At 41.1% G+C, this 19,379-nt stretch overlaps 1 protein-coding gene across 1 annotated transcript in view; it reads right to left on the bottom strand.

Moving 5' to 3' along the window:
- Nucleotides 1-19,379, bottom strand: part of LOC127411675 (nesprin-2-like) — a 166,842-nt gene that overhangs the window by 129,777 nt on the left and 17,686 nt on the right. The window contains exons 18-28 of the mRNA XM_051647390.1: nt 15,432-15,596; nt 15,077-15,214; nt 14,583-14,684; nt 11,070-11,246; nt 10,764-10,922; nt 7,121-9,604; nt 6,807-6,941; nt 5,637-5,830; nt 3,806-3,899; nt 3,563-3,645; nt 3,324-3,447 (exon numbers count right to left, since the gene is read on the bottom strand). Coding sequence (XP_051503350.1) covers nt 3,324-3,447; nt 3,563-3,645; nt 3,806-3,899; nt 5,637-5,830; nt 6,807-6,941; nt 7,121-9,604; nt 10,764-10,922; nt 11,070-11,246; nt 14,583-14,684; nt 15,077-15,214; nt 15,432-15,596 — 3,855 coding nt within the window. The remainder of the gene's footprint in view (nt 1-3,323; nt 3,448-3,562; nt 3,646-3,805; nt 3,900-5,636; nt 5,831-6,806; nt 6,942-7,120; nt 9,605-10,763; nt 10,923-11,069; nt 11,247-14,582; nt 14,685-15,076; nt 15,215-15,431; nt 15,597-19,379) is intronic.

Raw genomic sequence — 19,379 nt, 5'->3', positions numbered from 1 at the left:
ACCAGACTGCTTTTAGAGCATGTGCAGAAAATGGATCTCGCTATAAACGAGACAAAGAGTTGCCTGATTCCAGTGCAATCGGTTACTTTCATTGGGGTGACTCTGGACTCTCGTGTAATGTCTGCCACTCTGTCACATGCTCGGGCATACAATATTCTACAGCTCCTTGCTCATTTCCAGCTGGGAATGATCAGAATCAGAATCAGAATCAGCTTTAATGCAAAGTATGCTTACACATACAATTAATTTGTCTTGGTGACAGGAGCTTCCAGTGTACAACAATACAAAAACAATAAAAAAACAGCAGCAAGACATAGATAATAATAAAAAATAAAAATAATTATACACATACGTACAGACACACACATACATACATACACACATACACATGGGTAGTGCAAATCTAATAAAATCTGTTATGTACAGTGCAAATACAAATCTGTTATGTACAGTGCAAAAACAAATCTGTTATGTACAGTGCAAATAATATTTTTTTTTTTTTCAGAGGAATGAAATGGCAGAAGAGGTTGGATATGTTGGATAAATATAAAAAAGACAAAACTGTATATTGCACATAGTTACTGCTCAATGGGTCAATTTATCTGTTCATGAGATGGATAGCCTGAGGGAAAAAACTGTTCCAGTGACTGATGGTTCTGGTGCTCAGAGCTCTGAAGCGTCGGCCAGAAGGCAACAGTTCAAAAAGGTAGTGGGCAGGGTGAGTGGGGTCCAGAGTGATTTTTCCAGCCTTTTTCCTCATTCTGGAAGTGTATAGTTCTTGAAGGGGGGGGGGGGGGGGGCAACCAATAATCCTCTCAGCAGTCCGAACTGTCCTTTGTAGTCTTCTGATGTCTGATGTCTGAATGATGTTACCATACAGAGTGTTACTACAGCTTATGGGGATGCTGACTGCCGCCACTTATGTGATTTCACTGGGCTTGCTCCACCTCAGGCCTCTCCAGCGGTGGAACAACAATTTGCAGTTGAACCCCACCAGACATCGTCATCGGTTGATTGTTGTTTCCCACCGTTGTGTTCATGCATTGACACAATGGAATCGCTGGGAGTTTTTAATGACAGGTGTACCGCTAGGGGTCATTCATTCTCATTGGGAGGTGGTCACGACCGATGCTTCCCTCATGGGGTGGGGTGCAACATGGAATCACAGGGATATTTGTGGCCGTTGGTCTCAAGATCAGTCCACAGACCACATGAACCTCCTGGAGTTACACAAGGTTTTCCTAGCCCTGCAATATTTCTTGCTGGTTCTAGCAGGCCATCATGTGCTCATTCGGTCCAACAACACCTTGACGGTGTTCCACCTAAACCATCAGGGTGGCACGAAGTCGCTCAAGTCCTAGCATCTCACTCACAAGATTCTCACCTGGTCTCTTTCCCGACTAGCATCACTGAGGGCAGTTCACCTCCTGGGATCGAGCAATCAGGTAGCAGATGTTCTATCAAGGGATCTTCGGCATCCAGGAGAATGGAGGCTTCACCCGGATGTGGTGCAGAGCATATGGCATCAGTTCGGCGAAGCAGAAGTGGATCTTTTGTGGTTTGCGAGGACAGAGACGTCCAGCCAGTTAGGACAAGATGCACTCTCTCACCAGTGGCCGAACTGCCTACTTTATGCATTTCCTCCTATTCCACTGTTGTGGGAGACATTACACAGGATCTCCCTGTGCAACCACAGGGTGCTCCTTGTAGCACCCCGATGGCCAGCCAGGCCTTGGTTTCCCATACTTCTGAGACTATAGGTGGGCAGACCATTGCACCTTCCACTCTGGAAGGATCTGCTATCGCAGATGAAAGGCAGTGTTTGGCACACGGATCCAACCCGTCTGCAGCTTTGGGTTTGGCCTCTGGGTCCAATCCTTTTCTAACTGATTGTGAATCTGCTGTTGTTCATACTACTGCTAGGACTAGGGCTGCATCCACACGTCAGCTGTACACTGCATGTTGGAATTTTTTCTCTTCATGGTGCAGGGATCATGGGTTGGATCCTACACTGTGAGGTTTCAAGAGTTTTGAGTTTTCTGCAACATCTTTTGGATGCAGGCAAGGCAGCTTCCACGTTAAAGGTATACGTTGCAGCCATTTCTGCATATCATGTACCAGTTAATGGTTCTTCTCTTGGTTCCCATTATCTCGTTTGTAGCTTTTTAAAGGGTGCAAGATGTTTAAGGCCAGCCCGCAATCCCAATTTTCCTGTGTGGGATTTACCACTTGTGCTTGAATTTTTCTGTTTGCTGCCATTCAAACCTTTGCAGACGGCTGACCTTAAGTGGATATCTTTGAAAACTGCCTTTCTGTTGGCCATCGCTTCCACTAAGCGAGTCAGTGAGTTACATGCATTGTCTGTTAGTGAGTTATGCATGCGTTGGTTGTCAGATGATTCTGGCATTGTGCTTCAGCCAAATCCATCTTTTCTTCTTAAAGTTCTGTTTCCTCAGTTCGTGAATCAGTCTATTAATCTGGCTGCACTTCAGAGTTCGTTTCAATCAGATGAGCCAAGGGATCACCTCTTGTGTCTTGTGCGAGCCTTGAGGTGTTATGTGGATGCTACCGTTTCTCTTAGATAAACAGATCAGCTATTTGTTTGCTATGGTAGTGTCCGGAAGGGTGCCATTGTATCTAAGCAGAGACTGTCACATTGGATTGTGGAGGTGATCACTCTGACATACAAGAAAGCCCAAAAGCCCCTGCCAGGAAGTATTTCTTGTCATTCAACTAGGGCTGTGTCTACATCTTGGGCTGCCTTTAGAGGAGTCTCTATGGCAGATATCTGTGCAGATGTTACCTAGGCTTCTCCGTGTACCTTTGATCGTTCTACAAGGTCAATGTTGTTGTGAGTTCAGTGGTTCTTCAGGGACAGCCTTGACTGTTTTTTAGGTGGGTGGCATTCCTCATGACTATGTGGGTAGTAGTCATCCACTAGTGCTTAAGGATGAAAGAAACAGAACACTAGTTACGTAGGTAACTGTGGTTCTGTGAATTCAGGATGACCACTAGAGTTATTCGGTCATTTGGAATGAACAGAACCACTGTTACCTACATAACTAGCGTTTCCAGAAATGACACTCGCTGTTGCATTTTTACCATAAGAGTTTCATAATTAGGGCTAAAACATTCACAATCACTCCTCAGGTATTTCACATTGCTTTGTGTCATCAGCAACTCTGTTACTTGGGTCATGAATATTCATAACATTATGTGATGTGGTAATTGAAAATTATAGTTAAAAAAAAATGCACAATTCATAGCTTTAAATTCACAATTCAACTAAAATTGTTTGCTTGAAAGGAAATGCTGTGCATTACCTTAAATTCTCTAAGCCGTTTCTGCAGGTCTGTGGGAGTGACTGATTCTGAGGGACGATCTCCCAGCATGCATTGTTCATTCCTGTTCAGCTGAGCCTGTAGCGCAAATCTGCAGCTGCGGTACCTATGAAGGCCAAGAAAATGTTCTAGTGCAATATCAACCCTACGATTCTGACAAAATACCACATGCAATCACATATAGCAAAACACAGAAGCTCTTCTCATTTTCATCTCCATACCTGTCTTCCTCTGTACTTGTTTGTTTCACTATCTCTTTCTTCTCCACAGTCCTAAGCCGCTGGGGGCTAACTGGTGTAGCAGCCTAAAACAACATCTTCCAGTCAGTCAAACTGTACAAAAGAGCTTCCATTTGGTCACGTATCTTAATTTAGTTCAAAACATGTAGGCCTTGACATCCAACTAATTCATAACTTTAAATTACACAAAACCAAATGCCTTGTAAAACATTAATAAAGCTGTACCTCTGAAACAATAACCTCTTTGGGCTTCTCAGCAGATGGTGGGGCTGTTGGCGCTTTCTGTGTGGGTGGCTCTTTCATTTGCTCGATTTGAGCACTATTAGGCATTAAGGAAATAAATACAAACAAGAAAAGGAAATCAACTGGTAAGGGAATTGACATAGCAAACTAAATAGCATAATTTCATTTATAAATGCCAGAAATATCAGCCTGCTGAAAATACAAGCATATACTGTATATTGGATGCTAATCCCCAGCATGTGATGATAGTATGCTAATCTAGCCTAACCTAACCAGCAAGCCTCCTTTGGTCAACCAGCTTCATTAGAAAGACCATGGAGAACAACATGGCTATGCTGGTGCACCAGCTAGACCAGCACCAAACCAGCATAAACCAACTTGGACCTGCATGGAATTTTATGCTGAACTAAGTTGGTGTCACAGTCCTGTCACTCTGTCAGTCTGGGTTTTTGTCTGACAGGACCATGGCATCATCGTCCCATGTCTGTCTTGTGTTTCGTGTGCTGTCTTTATGTGAGCGCACGGGTCCGGTTGTGATTTCCTACCATTCGCTCTTCGGTCTGTCTTGTTTCATGTCCGGAGCATGGTGTCTGGATCCTGACTTCCTGTCTGGTTCGGTTTCGGTCTGTGTCGGGATCCGGACACTCATGCTCCATGTTCTGTCTTTCTTTGTTTGAGTGCACGGCTTCGGGTTTGTATTTCTCTGCCGTGCGCTCTTCAGTCGGTCTCGTGTCTCATGTCCAGAGTACGGTATCTGGATCCTGACCCTTCTGTCTGGTTTGGTTTTGGTGTCAGGATCTGGACACTCATGTTCCATGTCTTGTCTCATATTGGTGTGAGTGCATTGTGCTTATCACCTTGGCGGCATGCACTCGCGTCAATAATCTATGTCTGTCTCTCACGAATGCTGACACGCATTGTGCTTGCTTTGCGCTGTGCACCCGGGTCGCAAGCTGTCTTCATGTTGTGCTGAGGTTCGGTCACTTCAGTCTGAGGTGTCAGGTGTGTGTGTGGCCAAACTCTCTCACAGGTGTCCTGTCTCATTTTGTCACCTGTTGCGTGCATCATGTGGCGTTTGCCTCGCGATGTACGCTCAGGTTTTGTTTTGTGTGGGAATGCTTGGCATTGCTTTGTTTGGCGTTGCTGCACATTCTCTCATCTGTTCTGTCGGTTGGCCTGAGCGTATATTGCTTTATTGTCTTGGAGATGTGCGCTCATGTCAATCGGGTGTTTTGTTGTCTTGTTTCTGTATCGCCGCGTGTGTCTCTGTCTGACATCATACCCCGCCTCCTTGTTTGCCCATTATTAGTTTAATAGTCTCACCTGCCCTGTCTCGTTAACCTGTTTATTTCTCTCCCTATTTTAGTCTCCTCGTGTGTGCTGTCCAGTGCCAGTTCATCTTGTGTGCTTATGTTTACAGTCGGTGTTGATTCGTGTTATTTCATGTTCCTGTTTCCAGTCCGGTCAGTCCTGTTATTCCCCATTACCCTCTGCCCCAGCCTGGATACCTTTTTCCCCAAAGGGGTAGTTTGTTTTTCCCCCTTGTGGGAGTTTTGGTTTGATTTTTGCCCTTTTGTTTTTATTAATAAATTCCTTAATTTTTAACTCTGCGTTTGGGTCCTGAGCCTCTGTCATTCTCTGCAATCCGTGACAGTTGGTCTTTTCAACAGCAAGATGAAGACAACAGATTTCAGCATGAATTGTTGCTCTTTTTTTCAATTAAAATTATGACCTGCACTTGTACAAAAGTTAAACAAAAATATCTGACAAAAATAATTCATATGAGAGAGGCTCTTTTTCTCTCTCTGTTTACCCAGTGTCTGGAGGAAGTGTATCTTGGTCTCCACTGAACTGCCGCTGGATGGCAGCAAGTCGTCTCTCACATTCTCTGAGTTGGGCCTGTGCAAGCCTGTGTGCATCCTCAGGGCTCAGAGTATCACACAACTCCTTCAGAGCTTCCAGCTGCTGCCCTGCTTGTGCCAGGCTGCCATCTGCTGAAAAACAGGCCTGCAGGAACAAAAATTGAAAAAAAAACTATATCGTTCCTTTTTGTTATTTTTACTTTGACCTTTATTTGACCTTAAATGTATTTTTGTTTAGATGTCATTACATTATTATTCTTTAATTTATTTACTTTACACTGTTATTCAATTGTGCATTTTACTTATTTTTGCAATACGTACATATACCTTTGCAAAAACCATGGAAATACAAATGTACAGTTATGTGCCATGCCAAAAAACCAAACTAAACAAACAGAGAGAGTTGTGATGTTAAGAGGAAAGAAATTAATGAATGTCCCTGGGATTAATGGACACCATATGTAAATGACAAAAGGGTTGTAACCACCATAGACATTGAGAGTGGACACTACGCCCCAATACTCAGAATAGTCATTGATCAACATGGGTTTTTCAAACTAATGGAAAAATAATTTTTCAATTTTTACCTTTACCTTTGGTTACATCCTTGATGTCAGATACAAAAACAAAAAAAAAATCAAAGAAGATAACAAAATGTAGCCAAGAGAAATTAATCACCACACCCATTCAACAATATGTCTGTTCACGCTCTGCAGTTAGAGTAGCTGTTACTTTACCTCTCCTTTTGATTCTGATATTGATTCAGGCCTGCGGTTGAGTTTTTCTTTCTTAAAATGCATCTCACGTGTCTCAACCATACGGTTAAAATGCAGACAGTTTATCTCAAATTGCTTAAAAAATGCTGATATTTGAACATGTAATTAAATGAAAACAAACAAAAGCAAGCACACAACCTCAATGTTTGTAACTTCACACACAAACAAATTATTGTTAAATAAATTTAGCTTTTTGTTATATAGATATGTTTTATCAACTGTTACATATAGTGAAGATCATTTCTGTTAGACAATATTTAAAATGAAAATAGTTAAAAACTATACCACAAGTCACACAGGAGATATAGACAAACATGCACAAATATCACTACACAGATACTATACCTCCCACTGTGTTCTAACAGATTGGGTGAAAAACTCCATGTCTCTAAGTTCAGATGGGGTGCAGAAAGCTTCAATTCCTTCCACAGCCCTCAAGAACTCTTCAAGGAGCTCAGTGTCCAGAGTCCTAAGTGTCTTCTGAATGAAAAACACAACACACATACAGTACAAATACGTTGGTAAATTAAAAGTTTTATCTCTCATTCTGTTTAAAGAATTTATAAACAACAATATATTTTAATGCCTTTGGGCTTTTTTGTGCTTACAAGCAATGAAGGAACAACAACCAACTAAAGGGACATCTAAAACAGACAAACCTCCTTAAATGATGCCTGTTCGTCCGTCATATGCTTGTCCTTGAATACATTGATAGCTTCAAGTATGTGCTCTTGAAGACAGTGCTTGGCTTCCTCGAATCTATTCCTAACCAGGGCCTGTGCTTTTGTATAAGCCTCAGTGTAGGCCTGAGGAGGAGCCTGGGCAAGTGCTGGCTGCTTAACCCGAGGAGATGACTGCTGTTGGGATGGTTTCTGTGCTGGTAACTGGGGCTTTGTCGGGACTTGGGACTGAAGCGAAGCCTGGACTTCTTGGCTTTTGATGTGAGTTTGAGATGACGCCACTGTCATGGATAGACCCCATTGTTGCTGACTTTGCTGAGGCTGCTGTGGACTGTGAAGTCTTATTGGAGCTTGAGCAGGTGGTTGATTCCATGGAGCTACTGGCTGAGGAACACCTTGGAACATAGTCTGGGAGGAGACCTGAGGCTGAAGTTCTGGCCGGAACGTATCCCATTGCAGTTGAGGGTTTTGTGGTTTCTGTAGGGCTTGATTTTGTCCTCGTCCTTGAGTCTCAACCCTGGGGTATACTGGACTAACTACCTCTTGACTGACAGGCTTCCATGTTTCGGAGGGAACCATATGCTGAACTGGACCTTGAGGTCTTATCTGTCCATAAGAATGGGGAAATGATTCAGGTCTTGGAGATGACCACTGCTGAGCTTGAAAATGTGGCTGGTTTTTAGAATAAACTAGCAATTGAGGTTGAGGTTGGACTACCTGACCAGGAACTTGGACAGTGGGGTAGGTCTGGGTGACTATTCCTGGTCTTATTGGTGGCCATTGCTGAGGTTGAGCTGGATGGGCATATTGAGGTTGGGGATGAGTTTGAAAATGGGCCAGAGGCTGCATTTGAGCAGCGACAGAAACTGGTCCTTGGACTTTGGGGTAAGGTTGGGTGACATCTCCTGGTGTAATTGGACTCCACTGGGGTTGCTCCTGTGGTTGAACCATATGCTGTGTGTTGCTCTGTGCTGTGACCTGGGTCTGAGATTGGACAGGCATCTGGGGTCTGGGCATAGAGATGACTCTGGGTTTTATGGGTGATGTACCTTTGGTTTGAGGAAAAATAACAGTCTGAGCTTGCTGTGAGGGTGGCTGGGACTGAACTACAGCCTGTGGTGACTCTTTTCTCTGCATTACTTGTGGCTGAACGAAAGTTGTTGGCCACTGTTGGACTGGTCTGGAAATGCCTTGGGGTACTGCTTGGGCTAATGGAAATCTTTGTGGTTGGGGCACTGAAGGATGAGATTGAGCTATAGTCTGTTTTGGCTGCCAATGGGCCATAACATGTGGCTGTATGGGAATCATGGATTCAGGTTGTGACTGTTTCTGAATCATCACTTGAGGTTGTTGTGTCACAGTTTGTGTTTGAGGTTGCTGAATGGATGCAGTGGCTTGTGGTTTTTGTGTAGCTGTTTGAGCTTGAGTTAAAATAGGGAGTTGAGGTTGTTGTTGGGTCAGAACTTGTTGATGAATTGGAAAAGTTGCTGGCTGTCGTGGTTGCTTTTGGGTCACTGGTGGTTCTGGAGTTTTCGACAAAATTTGAGGTAGTTTTTGTGCCACTACAAGGGGTTGCCCTGCTTGTGGTTGCTTCAGGCGTTTTGACTCACTCTGTACAATGCTTTTCGACTGTGCCTGTGTTACATCTTGATTAGGTTCCTGAGCCTCTGGTGAGCTGGAAGCAACTACAGGCTGAAAGGGTGCTTGAGGACTTATCTGACCTATATCCTCTGGCTCTGACAGAGATTGTGGCACCATCTGAGCTGGTTTTTGAGTAACACTTTCCAATTGACCCCCCTGTTGAAGCCAAGGTCTGTTCTGTAGACGTGCCTTGGACTTCTTTGCACTCATCTTCTGCTGGGTTGGAACCTGTTGTTGGCCTGCACCCTCCTTCTGTGATTGTGTCTCTGGTTGACACTGAGGCTGTGGCTGGGCTGGTGTTTGTACTTGAACTATCTGCTGTTTTGGTACAGAGGATGCCAGATGGGTTTTCTCTTGTTGGGATTTTTCTGATGGTAGTGTTGCTAATTGTTGAGCATGAACTTGTGATGTCGCTTGTTGTATGTTCTGTGGAGTTTGCTGGCTAGTTATTGGTGCTTGCACTTGCTCTTGGTTCTGCATTTCTAACCACTGTTGCTGGCTTTCTATGTGATGTATCTCTATTCTTGCTTGAACCTGGGAAACTTTTTGTGAATTCAGTTCAGTGGACTGAGTGTGGGAGTGTTCCCCTTGCTCATACGGCTGTATTTGTTGTTGTGGACTCCTTTTCTCATCTTCACACTCTTGTACAACAATAATGGGCACAGACTGACTACACGGCTCAGCCTTGAGGGCTGCAGCTTGGGATGCTTGGGGCTCTTCCTCTGTTTTCGGAAGTTGGACAAAGATCTTGGCAGGTGGCTGGTCTCTAGGAGGGCTTTTGTCTCTGCAAGCCCCCAAGGAGCTGAGCATCCCTACTGCTTCCTGTTGAGATTCAGCAACATTTCATAATAATGATGCAACTGCATACAATTCTAAAAAAAGGTGACTCATGGATAGGCATTACAGGAAATAACAGATAACAGTATTGATGTTATAATGCATAATTGCTGTTTTAACCCTATACTTGATCTTTTACATTATGATTGTATAGGTTTGGGAAAGCCATGTTGCATGACCACTAACTTGCCCTATTTGCCGCAGTTAGAATTCAATGGGGTCATGACATGAGGAATTTTGATGCGTTTTCGGTGATGTGTGCCAAGTTTAAAGAGCAGTACAAACACAACTTTTAAAAACGAGTCTCTGCTGCTGCCACTGACTGGGAGAAACACATGCCATTCTGTGTGTAAACAAACCAGGAAAATGTGATGTGAAGACCAGTGTCTCTGCTTTGACCTGTTGAAGCCAGCTGAAGCAGTCCAATGCCACCACCATGGACTGTTTATGTGTATTCATAACTTCTCAGTGAGGATTGTACGTTTTCTGCTCATATTATGAGCGTGATTGCATGTGAACCAGTTACAGAAACTGTTATTGAAGGATGGGGCCAAAAAAACACTACTGGACTGCAAATTAGTAAGTAAACAATTTCATTTAATGACTGTTTGATAGTTTAAGGTGCTGCTTGAGAGAACAGTTTAATATATTCAGATGAAATGTGATGCATGTGGGTTATATGTTAATCCTGAAATTTAATTTTATAAATGTTGTGGTCTTGTGGAGTTCATTCATTTTCTTCAGATTGCGTTTCAAATATGGCTCTATTGAAAGGGCTGCATGATGTTAGCCAATCACAACAGTGGGCGTTTATATTGAAGTCTTAAAGGCCAGGCAGCTTAAATCTGAGCGTTTCAGACAAAGGACCAGAAACAGGGTGGAAAATTATTATATATGACTAAATTATGATTGTTTTTGTGAAAAAAACTATAAACATTATTTAAAAAAAGAGTATGTAATGACCCCTTTAAATCTATTGGTGATTGTGACACTTTGTCAAAATTCAAACCAAGCAGTTAAAGCATTTACCTACAGCCTTCGGTGTCCTCAGTTATACAATATAAAGAAAAATGCCTCAGGACAGTATTGATGCAAATACAATGGTGCTGAATCATTACTGTTAATCTAAAAGCACTGGACAGACCTGTGACTTTTCCACAGCAGTGCGGACTCTGTCCTGCATGGTGGATGCGATGAGATACTGCAGTGGTGAAGTCTTCTGACCCGTCATTACCATGATCTGCAGATCCTGCTCTTCCGTAACCACCTGGCCCTCTAACTGTAGTCCCCTCGAAATCAAAAGCTACAGGAGAAGAGAGGAGAGGCCTTAATCGCAAACATTTGTGAAAAAGAAAATTAAATCCAAGTAAATCAAGACTGGCTTCCCACTACCCATATTTTAAGCTTAGAGAGAGAGAAAGAAAATTTCATAGTGCTAGTATTTACTCACCCTGGCTCTGGGGTCCTGTCCTCTCTTCTGCCTGTGTGGTTCCTCTTTCAGGAGCTGGTAAAGCTCTCTGGCTTCAGTCTCCCAGTGTATGAGTTCAGCTAGACGCCCGTCTAACCCACTCACACTCAGACGCAGCTCATCGCACACTTGTTCAGCCTCACAGAGTGTCTGCAACACCTGGATATACAGACATACATATAGAGCTGTCAAAACGAACGTGCTAATGCATGCAATTAATAAAAAATGTTTATCTGCGTAAATTTTTCGCATTTACCAATTTTCAATTTAGATTCTGGCATTTTATTCAGCTTTGTGTAAGTTCTAAACACTAGTTTGGAATAGGGAAGAAAATTTGCGATGTGTCCTGTGGGGACAATACACTGACGTACGCAAAGGAAACATAGAACAGCAGTTCAGTGCCAATAATCAATTGATGGAGAAAGGACATCTTACAAAACAAACCCAGATGGGACTTGTCACAAAAACAGTACTTTGCATCCTTTGTAAGTCAGAATTTTACCACAGACGCATGTCAAATCTTAACTATCACCTACAAGCCAAACACTATATATAGCACTGATGAGGGAATGCTGCACAGCATGTTGGAGTTCTCCTGTGAGGGGTGTCTGTTAATATAATTCAACTTTGTACCAGTTGCTGCTGAGCTTTCGAATCGTTGGTCATTTTCGGAATAGCATACTACCATCCTACTCTTACTATTTCTGTTATACATAGATGTGACAGAAGCACTAAGAATTGTATGGGTAGTTTGCCATTCCAAACACAGTCACTGTTTGCAGCGCTTTTCATGTGGAGTTCAAAGCTGCGCTTGATGCCCTGATGCAAATCACGTGAATTCAATATTCAGTGTATAGCCACTGCCTGCTGGCTTATTAATTTTGTGGAGGATGAGGGTTTAAGAGATTTAATGCGTATTGCAAAGAGTACGCAGCCTATGGGGTCTAGTTTTTTCAATTAGTCAACCTCCCACTTAGACTTTGGGAAACATTTGATTTTGCTTACATTGGTGCTATTTTATTGCATTTCTATCTTAAAATTGTTAAAGGCTTTGTTTGGAAAATGACAATAAAGCATTATTGTTACATTTTGTTTTGTTATATTTTCTAAGAAGGAAATAAATGAATTTTGACAGGAAAAGAAGAATATATAGAGTCAAATTTCAGCACTTACAAAATCTGCTATTACTGTAATCGCAATTAACTATGAAAGATTATGTGATTAATCGTGATTAAAAAAGTGACTGACAGCAATAATATATTTATATAAATAAATAAATAATAATAATAATATATATATATATATATATATATATATATATATATATATATATATATATATATATATAGGCACTTGTGAAAAATGTTGCATAGTGAGGATGTCTTCAAAAATAATGACATAAATAGTTTTCATTTATCACTTAATATCATACAAAGTCCAGTAAACATAAAAAAAGCTAAATTAATATTCGGTGTGACCACCTTTGCCTTTAAATTAGCACCAATTCTCCTAGATACACCTGGACACAGTTTTTCTTGGTTGTTGGCAGATAGGATGTTCCAAGCTTCTTGGAGAATTCGCCACAGTTCTTCTATCTATTTAGGCTGTCTCAACTGCTTCTGTCTCTTTATGTAATCACAGACTCACATGATGTTTAGTGGGGGGATTTATGGGGGCCAAGATATATGTTGCAGGGCTCCCTGTTCTTCTATTCTAATCTTTTCTATTTGCAAAAGTAATGTTTGGGAGTATAACATTTCTATTTCCTATTGACACACTATAGCTGAAGATATAAATAACCATCTTAAGACAAATGCTTTTGTGAAACATCTTATGTGCCTAAGACTTTTGCACAGTACTGTATATATATACAGTTGTGCTCAAAAGTTTGCATACCCTGGCAGAAATTGTGAAATTTTGGCATTGATTTTGAAAATATGACTGATCATGCAACAAAACTATCTTTTATTTAATTTAATGAGCTGCATGGTTGAGTTGCCAGAAAGAAGCCTTTACTGCGCCAGTGCCACAAAAATGCCCGGTTACAATATGCCCGACAACACCTTGACATGCCTCACAGCTTCTGGCACACTGTAATTTGGTGACGAGACCAAAATAGAGCTTTATGGTCACAACCATAAGTGCTATGTTTGGAGAGGGGTCAACAAGGCCTATATTGAAAAGAATACCATCCCCACTGTGAAGCATGGTGGTGGCTCACTGATATTTTGGGGATGTGTGAGCTCTAAAGACATGGGGAATCTTGTGAAAATTGATGGCAAAATGAATGCAGCATGTTATCAGAAAATACTGGCAGACAATTTGCATTCTTCTGCACGAAAGCTGTGCATGGGACGCTCTTGGACTTTCCAGCATGACATTGACCATAAGCACAAGGCCAAGTTGACCCACCAGTGGTTACAGCAGAAAAAGGTGAAGGTTCTGGAGTGGCCATCACAATCTCTTGACCTTAATATCATCAAGCCACTCTGTGGAGATCTCAAACGTGCGGTTCATGCAAGACGACCAAAGACTTTGCATGACCTGGAGGCATTTTGCACAAATGGACAGCTATACCACCTGCAAGAATTTGGGGCCTCATAGTCAGCTATTGACTATTGATATAATACTACAGTATTAAGAACTAAGGGTATGCAGACTTTTGAACAGGGGTCATTTCATTTTTTTCTTTGTTGCCATGTTTTGTTTTATGATTGTGCCATTCTGTTATAACCTACAGTTGAATATGAATCCCATAAGAAATAAAAGAAATGTGTTTTGCCTGCTCACTCATGTTTTCTTTAAAAATGGTACATAGATTACCAATTCTCCAAGGGTATGCAAACTTTTGAGCACAACTGTATACAGGTGCATCTCAATAAATTAGAATGTCGTGGAAAAGTTCATTTATTTCAGTAATTCAACTCAAATTGTGAAACTCGTGTATTAAATAAATTCAATGCACACAGACTGAAGTAGTTTAAGTCTTTGGTTCTTTTAATTGTGATGATTTTGGCTCACATTTAACAAAAACCCACCAATTCACTATCTCAACAAATTAGAATATGGTGACATGCCAATCAGCTAATCAACTCAAAACACCTGCAAAGGTTTCCTGAGCCTTCAAAATGGTCTCTCAGTTTGGTTCACTAGGCTACACAATCATGGGGAAGACTGCTGATTTGACAGTTGTCCAGAAGACAATCATTGACACCCTTCACAAGGAGGGTAAGCCACAAACATTCATTGCCAAAGAAGCTGGCTGTTCACAGAGTGCTGTATCCAAGCATGTTAACAGAAAGTTGAGTGGAAGGAAAAAGTGTGGAAGAAAAAGATGCACAACCAACCGAGAGAACCACAGCCTTATGAGGATTGTCAAGCAAAATCGATTCAAGAATTTGGGTGAACTTCACAAGGAATGGACTGAGGCTGGGGTCAAGGCATCAAGAGCCACCACACACAGACGTGTCAAGGAAGTTGGCTACAGTTGTTTACCTCAGGAATGGCCTGCTGAAATTTGCTCAGGGTTTCTGGAGAACAATCTAGAGATGGGGAGAGGGCCTCTAGATCAACATCCTTTATCTTCTTCATCATAAGCTGAAAGAATAAAAAGAAAATACAAAAAAGGTTATGTTAGGCAGAATGTTAGCCTCGGTTACCATTCACTTTCGTTGCATGTTTTTCCATTCAATGGAAGTGAAAGTTGACAGAGGCTGTTAGTCCCTAACATCTAATTTTGTGTTCCACAGAAGACAGATTGTCATATGGGTTTGGAACGACACGAGAACAAGTAAAGGAGAACATTATTTTTTTATTTTTTTTGGGTGAACTATCCCTTGAAATTTAGAAAACCAAAAGACAAAGCAACATGAATCTAAGTAATTATGAAATAGTAACTAATGAAAGAGAATAGGGAAGGGAATAGGTTGAGAAAATTAAGTCTATACTGTGTATTTTTTGTATGTGTGGGTGTGAGAGTGTGTGCATACCTGCAGTCGCTTTGTGTAGGTACGCAGTGGTCCAGAAACCACCTCCACAGGTTCCTTCAATAGCTGAGTGGCCTCCCTCATCAAGGCTTGAACCATGTGAGGACTGGATGGGGCAACCATGGGCTCATCAGTTAAAGCCTGGAACATACAGCTTTCTTAAAAATACTGCATTTTCTTTGGTATATGCTGACTATTTGCTGACTATCTGCTAGACTGTCTGTCCAATGCATTCTGACAAAAAAAAAAAAAAAAAAAAAAAGCATTATCCTCAGTCAAGATGTACACACCTCTTTAAATGCTTTATAGAGTAACCATGGCTGTACATATTCATGTTTAAACATGATGTGTGACTCACAAACTGGGTTGTTTTGGCAAAGTCAGCCCAGAGCAGATTTATCTTGCAGAGTTCATCTGAAATGGTGCGGCTAGTCTGTGGGTCTGTCACCTCAATCAGGTAGTTGCCCACCTCATTCAGGTGAACCTGACGAGAACTCCACTCTGACATAATCGATAACGTCACCTGGGAAACCAGTGAGAGGACATGTTAACATGTCAAAGAACAGCAAAAAGCAAACAACAACAGCAAAACTCTCTTTAAAAATATTTTTTAAGGGTGATATATTTTCCCATTAAAATACTTGGTCCCACTTAATATTAGGTGGCTTTAACTATTATGTATTAACATTAAAATACATACAATAAAATGTACTTATTACGCAACTACATGCAGTTCTACAAAATTCTCACAAGATTCACATTTGCTGCTCATGAGGTTGAGTTAGGTTTAGGGTTAGGGTTAGGGTTTAGGGTAAGGGTTTAGGGTAAGGGTTGGGGTAGGGTTAAATGTATGCTACTCCCAAAAACAATACAGAGCAGGTGGCGCAGCTGTAAATACCTATAGAATTGAGATCTGGGAATCCTAAAATGTTGAACCAAATTTTCAAAAGATCTCAATAATCCACTCTCATATAGGTCACCGAGTATAGTAACCCCCCTCACAATCCAGTCTGACCAGCATAAAGGGAACTTATTAATATATAATTTAGGGTTCAAACATATGCTTGAGGCAACATTTAAATAAACGTCTGAATTAAACAATCTGAACACTTTTGTCCATGCTGAGTGCAAGTGCGAGATAACGGGGTGTAACTTAACCTCTCCGGTTAGTTTGATAGAAAGGCTTTGCAATGGCAAAATAGGGGTAAGGACTTGCTGTTCAATACAAAACCAAGGAGGGGCTCTCTCAGGTGGAAGTGACCAATGAGCCAAATGTCTGAGACTGAATGCATAATAATAAAAAAAAATCTTGGATAGGCCTAGCCCACCTTTGTCAATCGGCCTATGTAACTTATTGAAATGTAATCTGGGATGTTTACCATTCCAAATGAAGGACTTCGCTATGCTATCAAATTGCTTGAAATAAGAGAGGGGGACATCTACAGGGAGAGATCGTAGCAGGTAGTTACATTTTGAAATACAATTCATTTTAATAACACTAACCTTCCCAATCATAGATAAACGTAATGAAGCCCACCTGTCCACATCGCTCAAAAACCTTTTTATTAAGGGGTCAAAATTAACTCCAACTAAATCAGACAAATTTGCTTGGAATAAAATGCCCAAATACTTAATGCTCTGTTTGGGCCACTGGAAGGCGCCGGCTGGAAAGCTGTTACTGGGCAGTATGTTGTCAGATCCAAAGCTTCAGATTTACACCAATTAACTCTGTATCCTGAGAACTTAGAAACGGAATTAATAATTCTGTGGAGGCAAGGCATAGATCTAAAAGGGTCGGAGACAAATAATAAAATATCATCTGCGTAAAGCAAAAATGTATGCGCCATATCTCCCGCTACCACCCCTGGAAAATCATCCTCCTTTCTTATCGCGGCTGCTCATGGTTCCAGGTCAAGACAGAACAACCCTGCTGGGTGACCCTGTCCAGAGTAAAATAATCTGAAACTGATCCATTTGTTTGTACCGCTGCTACCGGGTGTTTATAAAGTAACTTAATCCATCCAATAAAAGTTTTCCTGAACCTGTATATTCCAAAATCTTAAAAAGATAATCCCATTCTACCATATCAAACGCCTTTTCGGCATCAAGTGGCAGCGACCAGAGTCCGATCATTCGCCACTGACCACGATTAAACCCCACCTGATCTATATGTATAAGAGATGTTATAACTTTACTTAATTGGTTAGCCAGAATTTTTGACAACATTTTTACATCTAGCTGGATCAGGGAAATTGGACGGTAACTCTTACACTCGCTTGGATCTTTGTCCTTTTTAAGAATCAGACTGATCCGGGCTTGTGTCATGGTTGGCGGAAACTTTCCATTCTTTAATGATTCCATATAAACTTCTAGCAAAAGTGGATCCAATTCTGTAGCATAAGATCTAAAAAATTCAGCGGCAAAGCCATCTGGCCCCGGAGCCTTGCCTGTAGGCAAGGCCTTAATTACATCGTCAACTCTTCTACTGTATACCAGTGACTGCACCTCCAAGGACCCCTCTATCAATCTCCTGAAGTTTGCAGATGACACTAATGTCATCAGCCTCATCCAAGATGAGTCTATATACAGAAGGGAGGTTGAATGGCTGGCTCACTGGTGCAGTCAAAACAACCTGGAGCTGAACATGCTCAAAACAGTGGAAATGATTGTGGACTTTAGGAGGAACACCCCAACATTGACCCCGCTCACTATTCTAAACTACATTGTGGCAGCAGTGGAGTCATTCAGGTTCCAGGGCAATACCATCTCACAGGACCTAAAGTGGGAGACCCACATTGACTCCATTGTGAAAAAGGCCACTGTGAAGTTCACCCACTGGCGCTGCTGATACAGTTCTTCTCAGCAGTCATTGCGTCTGTCCTATGCACTTCAGTAACTGTCTGGTTTGAAACACCTATGAAATCGGACATCAGAAGACTACAAAGGACAGTTTGGACTGCTGAGAGGATTATTGGTTGCCCCTGCCCTCCCTTCAAGAACTGTACACTTCCAGAGTGAGAAAAAGTGACTCCATTTTGGATCCCATTCACCCAGCCCACTATCTTTTCAAACTGTTGCCTTCTGTCCGGCGCTAAAGAGCACTGAGCACCAGAACTGTCAGGCACATGAAAAGTTTTTTCCCTCAGGCTATCCATCTCATGAACAGTTAAAACTGCCCCATTGAGCAATAATTATGTGCAATACATAGTCTAGTCTATTTATATTTATCCGACATACCCTACCTCTTCTGCCATACATTCCCTTGCATCTGTATATAACAGAATTGTATTTGTATATTGGACATACATACATATATATATATATATATATATATACATACACACTACCGGTCAAAAGTTTTGAAACACTTGACTGAAATGTTTCTCATGATCTTAAAATCTTTTGATCTGAAGACGTTTGCTTAAATGTTTGAAATTAGTTTTGTAGACAAAAATATATTAGATGGGAACTCCTTCAATACTGTTTAAAAAGCATCCCAGGGTGATACCTCAAGAAGTTGGTTGAGAAAATGTCAAGAGTACATGTCTGCAAATTCTAGGCAAAGGGTGACTACTTTGAAGATGCTAAAATATAACACAGTTTTGATTTATTTTGGATTTTGTTTAGTCACAACATAATTCCCATAGTTCCATTTATGTTATTCCATAGTTTTGATGACTTTACTATTATTCTAAAATGTGAAAAAAAATTATAAAAAGAAATGAGCAAGTGTTTCAAAACTTTTGACCAGTAGTGTATATATATATATATATATAGTCTTATTGTGTATTTCTATATATACTTATATTTTCTAATCACTTTTTATTTTTATTCTATTTTTTTTTATTATTATCTCTGTCATGTTGCTGTATTGTTTGTGCATTGGAAGCTTCTGTCACCAAGACAAATTCCTTGTATGTGTACGCATACTTGGCAATAAAGCTAATTCTGATTCTGATTCTAATATTATGGTCTAAAATTAAAAAAATACTGTTACTTTATTCATTACTCGAAAAAGTAATCTGATTACATAACGCATGTTTCTTGTAACACATTACCCCCAACACTGCTTATAGATAATGTCCGCAAAAACTGTTAACACTGTGGCACATTATCAAAACATTGTTTGTTTGAGCATTCTGACAAGCCCGACACATGACAATTGGCTCAACCAATTGCGTGAGTGTGGCTGGACTATCTGTTTGTTCGACCAATGGACAAACCGACACTTGTTTGTTAGAGAAACCTGTTTGAAAATAGTCATTATTTTTGCAATTCGGTTTAGTGATGCTAGTGATGCAAAGCT

This window comes from Myxocyprinus asiaticus, chromosome 21, assembly GCF_019703515.2.
Source record: "Myxocyprinus asiaticus isolate MX2 ecotype Aquarium Trade chromosome 21, UBuf_Myxa_2, whole genome shotgun sequence".
In the NCBI taxonomy this organism is placed as follows: Eukaryota; Metazoa; Chordata; class Actinopteri; order Cypriniformes; family Catostomidae; genus Myxocyprinus; species Myxocyprinus asiaticus.
Note: the sequence above shows the minus strand (reverse complement) of the source record. Positions and strands in the feature narration are given on the sequence as shown.